The 6,085-nt window shown below is 38.0% G+C and overlaps 1 protein-coding gene across 2 annotated transcripts in view; it reads left to right on the top strand.

Moving 5' to 3' along the window:
• LOC124857408 (protein kinase C delta type-like) overlaps nucleotides 1-5,392 on the top strand; it is a 27,953-nt gene extending 22,561 nt beyond the window's left edge. For both annotated transcript variants that reach the window (XM_047348662.1, XM_047348663.1), the window contains exons 9-17: nucleotides 74-161; nucleotides 719-843; nucleotides 943-1,116; nucleotides 1,992-2,083; nucleotides 2,169-2,231; nucleotides 2,348-2,486; nucleotides 2,874-3,062; nucleotides 3,155-3,283; nucleotides 4,138-5,392. In XM_047348662.1, coding sequence (XP_047204618.1) covers nucleotides 74-161; nucleotides 719-843; nucleotides 943-1,116; nucleotides 1,992-2,083; nucleotides 2,169-2,231; nucleotides 2,348-2,486; nucleotides 2,874-3,062; nucleotides 3,155-3,283; nucleotides 4,138-4,296 — 1,158 coding nt within the window. In that variant the 3' untranslated portion in view covers nucleotides 4,297-5,392. The remainder of the gene's footprint in view (nucleotides 1-73; nucleotides 162-718; nucleotides 844-942; nucleotides 1,117-1,991; nucleotides 2,084-2,168; nucleotides 2,232-2,347; nucleotides 2,487-2,873; nucleotides 3,063-3,154; nucleotides 3,284-4,137) is intronic.
• Nucleotides 5,393-6,085: the final 693 nt, after the last annotated feature.

The following is a 6,085-nucleotide window of genomic DNA, read 5'->3' on the forward strand; positions in this document are numbered from 1 at the left end:
TAGCTTTGTCCTTTTGTTGTTTTTTATTTTAAATCTATGTTGATGCTTATCCAAACTACATTTTTCACTGCAGGATAGTAACAAGAAACAAGATGAGTCTAATGACAATGGACCAGAAATTGGGATTTATCAGGACAGAAGTTCAATTTCAGAACCTAGTGGTAAGACATGTACAGTCTAAGACGAGCTCTTGGGGCAAGTTGAGTTAAAAATAGAGCCATCCTCCTTGTATTGTTGCTCATCATGTGCTTGATTTGTTTTATATATACACTATATTGCCAAAAGTATTGGGTCACACCACCAAATCAATGAACTCCAGTGTTCCAGTTATTTCCATGGCTGCAGGTGTATAAAATGTGATGTGGAGAAACTTTGACTGGCCTGCAGAGAGTCCTGACCTCAACTTTCTTGAACACAAATTGAGAGTGCAGTTCTGCAATTCTAGTTTTCTCATCTATGAACACACACCTGAACCTTGTGATGTTTACAGAATAGTTAAAGTTGCTTTTGCTGGAAACACTGGGTCCATCAACAAATTGGACCTTAAAGATTAAGAATAAGACATCATCAAAGCCCATGTACATGTAAAAGTACAGAAATACTTTAGGCAATATTGTGTATATTCTTGAATTGCTAGGCTTAGTCAAGAATTTGCATGGATATTTGCACCCAGCTTTGCATATTCATTTACTCAAAGTGTCTAAATGTGGGTTTTCAGCGGATGGAAAAGACAACAGTGTGAGGCTGGACCCGCCCCCAGGTCCAACACCCCCACCATGCCTACACCTCACCTTGAACCACCTGTTGTTCCACAAGGTGCTGGGAAAAGGTAGCTTTGGCAAGGTATGCACTGCTTTGTTCATCTGTAAACCATATCCTTCCCTTAACATGAGGGCTCTGTGAAGTAAACCTGCCTATGCGTCCCTGACACCCTGCCACCAGGTGATGCTGGCAGAACTGAAGGGAAAGGGAATATTCTTTGCTGTGAAAGCCCTAAAGAAGGATGTGGTTCTCATGGATGACGATATTGAGTGCACCATGGTGGAGAAAAGAGTCCTGAGCCTTGCGTGGAACAACCCTTTCCTTACTCACCTCTACTCTACATTCCAGACTACAGTAAGAACATGCCTACTTTACAGTTCCCAAAGTTTTCCTACTCTTTTTAACTTTCATATTTAACCCATGAAAACCCCAACAATTATAGAACATTAGTTATACAAACATAATTTTGAAGACCAAGGAGCACAGCAGGAATAAAGTTTTGGATAAGTTTAAAGCAGAGTTGGGTTATAAAACAATATCCCAGGCTTGGAATATCACGCAGTGTTCTGTTCAGTCCATTATCTGAACTTGGAAAGACGATGGATCAACTGCAGAACTACCAAGAGATGGGGGTCAGAGAAGTCCAAGGTTAATGGAGCGATAGATGGCGCTAAATACAGGGGAATCCTGGAAGAAATTTTAAGAGGCTGCAAAGACTATTCAGATGGTAGAATGACCCAGTCAAAGTCCACACCTAAATCCAGTTAACTATTCATGGCAAGACTTGGAAAAATACTGTTCACAGGTGCTCCAGTCTAACTCCGCTAAAGACATTTTGCCAAAAAGAAAATTTTAATTCTTTAGAGTTGCAATGCGGGAGACATACACTTCCAAACTTTCAGCTATTAATTAAAGCAAAAGGTGGTTCTGCAAAGTATTGATTCCATACTAAATACAAAAGCATGGCACACTTTTAGATATTCATTTACAAACAAAATTGAAAACAATGTATGTTTTCTTCTACTTCACAATTTTGCACTACTTTGTGTTGTGCTGGTCTATCAAATACAATCGTAATAAAATACATATAGGTTTGTGCTTGTAACCTGATACTTTTGCAAGGGATTGCACATCTCAGTCTAGTTTACACAGGTTTCTTTACCTGTATCATACTCTCTAGTGAGGAATATACTGAAGCTATAGCTGGCAGTTAAATATTGTTTTCACAGGAGCACCTCTTCTTCGTGATGGAGTTCCTCAACGGAGGCGACTTGATGTTTCACATTCAAGACAAAGGCCTCTTCGATATCAACAGAGCTACGTGAGTACACCCCAAGATTTGACGTAATGAGCAGATTGAAAACTGTGTCTCGGTCAACATAAAATGGTTTGACTTTCACTCTTAGATTCTATGCAGCTGAGATAGTCGTAGGACTGCAGTTTCTTCATTCAAAAGGAATTGTCTACAGGTAGGACTCTGCAGCCTCTCTGCTCTTCTGTCTGTGTTCTGTCAAGCCCGTAGCTACAGTATAGCAGATTGTAAAATAATTTTATTAAGTATATTTTACGTATGTTTTATCTGCAGAGATTTGAAGCTGGACAATGTTATGCTAGACAGTGATGGACACATAAAAATAGCAGATTTTGGCATGTGCAAAGAGAACATCTCCACAGAGAACAAAGCCGGTACATTTTGTGGTACCCCAGATTATATTGCACCTGAGGTAAGTTTTTTATTTCTTCTAAACAAATATTTTCATGATATATGTTATATGATATGATATATGTGATCATAATATTTCTGATATTTAATTTAAAAACTCACTGGCAAAGCAAGTTTATTTATATAGCACATTTCTTCACATGGTGAAACAAAGTACTTTGCTGTGACTAAAAAATAAAAAAGTACATTGCAAAATTTTATGAATTTTAATATTTTGGGGCTGCATGAGCCCCCTGTACGAAAATCTAATGTGTTAACCCATTCATTGATGCACTGTGCTTTCATTTATTTGTGTTATTCTATTTGTAAATGTGTGTATGCCTCCTGGTGGCTGTTAAGAATATTGCATGCAACACTAAACCATTTCCACTTGCCTCTTCTATCTCAGATCCTGCTTGGACAGAGGTACACATTCTCAGTGGACTGGTGGTCATTTGGTGTGCTAGTCTATGAAATGCTGATTGGTCAGTCACCATTCCAAGGTGACAGTGAGGACGAGTTGTTTGATTCCATCAGGACCGATATCCCTAACTACCCCGGGTGGCTCAGCAAGGAATCAAAGAGCCTGCTTCAGCAGGTGAATAATTCGTAGTGTTCTGGCTAATATCACAGATACTATGTTTCTGTTGTCCTTCTAATTCAGTTATTTGCCTCCTGTCTTTCTTTCAGTTGTTTGTGCGAGATCCAAGCTGCAGGTTGGGCGTGGTTGGCAACATGCGAGAGCACCCTTTCTTTAAATCCATCAACTGGTCGGCACTGGAGAAGAGACAAGTGGAGCCACCTTTCAAGCCCAAAGTGGTATGAGAGTATAGTTTGTGGGCTTCTTGCATATTTTAGACTTACATTACAGCTGATAAAAGCCTAAAATTCAGTTCCTAGGACATTAGAATATTCCAGTGAAATAAATAAATGGCAGTCAGCGAGTATCAAAGCTTCCTGGGTTCGCGCCACAACTGTCACATTTCTTGGATGAGGCCACTTCTGAGCCAGATACAATGGCAGAAGCATCTTACCTGAACTAAAGTGAAAAAGGACTGAACTATAGCTCAAAGTCCACTCTTTAGATTAAAATTAAATGTTGCTTTTCATTTAGAAATAAAGGTCGCATGGTCTGAAGGAGTGGAGAGATGCAGAATCTAAGCTTCATGAGGTTCAGTTTGAAGTTTTCACAATCAGTGTTGATATGGGGAGCAATTTCCCCTGCTGGATATGGTCCGCTAAGTTTTATTAAGTTAAAACTTAACCCCCATTGAAAATATGTGGTCTAGTTTCAAGAGGAAGATGAGAGACATCAGATGTAATGCTAGTATTAAAGCAACCTAGGCCTCCTTGACACCTCAGCAGAGCCACAGGGTGATTGTTGCCATGCCGCACCATCTTGGTCTAGTAGTTCGTGGAAAAGGAGCACTGATTATTGAACTTGATATCACTGTCTTTTTTTATTGGTCTCAAGTTATTATTTTAGTTTTTATGAGAACCTGACACTTGACACAAATCACCTGGTAGTAAATCTGAGTTGCACTTGTTGAATTGAATTGTTGAAACAAATTAACTTTATGAATGATATTCTACTTTGTCGAGATGCAGCTGTGTATGCATTTGTCCTGAATACTGGTTATTTTAAAACTCATTCCTTTTTCTCGCGTGTACAGAAGTCTCCCGGCGACTACAACAACTTTGATCGGGAGTTCCTCAACGAGAAGCCCCGTCTGACCCAGGGTGATAAAAAGTTACTTGCAACCATGGACCAGAATGCATTCAAAGGCTTTTCGTTCATCAACCCCAAACTGGAAAAAGTGTTGACAAATTGAAAAAGCAAAAGTCGGTGGAAACAAACATTTTAGCTCAGGACAAGGAAATAGGCTCTTATAATATTCTGTTTATCTTCCTGCGGTGTTGGGGCAACTGACGTTGAGCCTGATTGTAACATTTATGGCTCCTCTGATAGAGGAGGAGATAAAGAAAAATGCCGAGGTGTTTACTGAAGATGTGTGTAATCTTCTCTCAGCTGTCAAACTGCACAGGTTTCTAACAGTGTAAAGCTTAAAAAAATAAGGGAGATTCTTAAACCAGTGTCACATATGTTTATACTAAGGGGGTACAAATCAATCATACGTTTAGTCTTTGCTGTTCAGTCATGTTCTCTTCTGATCACCCTTAGATTTATGTGAATCATTCAGTGTCCTGTATCACAAGTCTTAAATTCACAGGGTAACACATTGATTTTGTCAAACAATAACCCTGTACAAACCTGACAGTGTACATGCAAACAAAGGGAGTTGAAGGTAGTACACACTATTTGTTGCACTTTTTGCACTCTGGTAATAGATAAACAATGTAAGGATGTTTGTGTGGATATGCTTTTTTAGATGAAAAGTGGTGCCAGTACTATTGTTTGTTGATGAATAAATACTCAGCTGGTTCAGCCCGTGCAGAAGAAAATGTTCTATAAAAGTGCAGATAGCTTAAATCTGTTCTGAAGTGAAGAATTTATGCCATAAAAATTTAACTGGAAGTGCTTTCCTCAGTGTCATTTTTTTTAACATTTTTCTGTTTTTAATATTTTATTTTCAGGCTTCCTCTCCTTATATAAAACAAGTATAAAGCATCACATTGTGTATTAAGATAAAGTACTCCAAGCAAAATTCTGCAAAATTACAATGGAACTCACTGGAAGAAGTCGCAGTGCATGTGTAATGTTGCACCTGTAGATCCATATGCAAAGAAGGATGTTATTTTAGAAAATATATGTATGTTACAATATGTAAATGTTGGGATTTAACAGGAAAATAATACAACTCTGTATAAACAAATCAACACTCATTTAGCTGTAACTGTTTTGATTTTAATGGAGTCCTTTTTTCATCTTTTACAAATGATTCTGAATAAATATACTTGTAAAATAAACATCTGTCCATGTCTATCTTTCCTTATGTTGCACTTGATTAGCTTTCTGGGGTTAATTTAAGACAGTGTGATGTGTTGAAGCTCAAAGTGTGCTTAAATCTGGGCCAAAAGTGTGTTGGATTTGTAAATCTACCTTTTGATATTCGAAACTAAAGTACATGAGAAATGTGTGTATATATATATATATATATTTTTTTTTTTTATCTATGGAAACAATTTGAGCACTTGAGAAATTGGTTTGTAAAACTCAGCTTTGCTCTACATGTGCCACTTGAGTTCAAACGGCAAGTTTTGCCAGAAGTTTACATCTCCAACTGATCGCACAGTGACCAATCAAACTGGCCAAGAAGAGATGATGTTTTATTTGCTACGTCCAGAGAAAATAAGGGTTGTATTCTGGTTAGCAGCCTAGAGAACTTTGTTGCCTTCAGGGACTCTCAAATTTTTCAGAACCCTGTTAAAATGTCAGGACTTTGTGATACAAAGAAAATAACCAGTTTCATAAAATGTCTTCCTCATATAGCCTAAAGGCACACATTACATATCTTCTAAAATTCAAGTGAAGAATTTCCAAGAAGTTCTGGTTGTGTTCTACTGTATGTGTGACAGCAGTCTCCTGTGTTCTTCATATGTTTGGATTAAGGAGTAGATTGAAAGAAAGACAGGAACATTTATATTCAGACCTGGCTAATA

Source organism: Girardinichthys multiradiatus, chromosome 20 (genome assembly GCF_021462225.1).
Source record: "Girardinichthys multiradiatus isolate DD_20200921_A chromosome 20, DD_fGirMul_XY1, whole genome shotgun sequence".
Taxonomy (NCBI): domain Eukaryota; kingdom Metazoa; phylum Chordata; class Actinopteri; order Cyprinodontiformes; family Goodeidae; genus Girardinichthys; species Girardinichthys multiradiatus.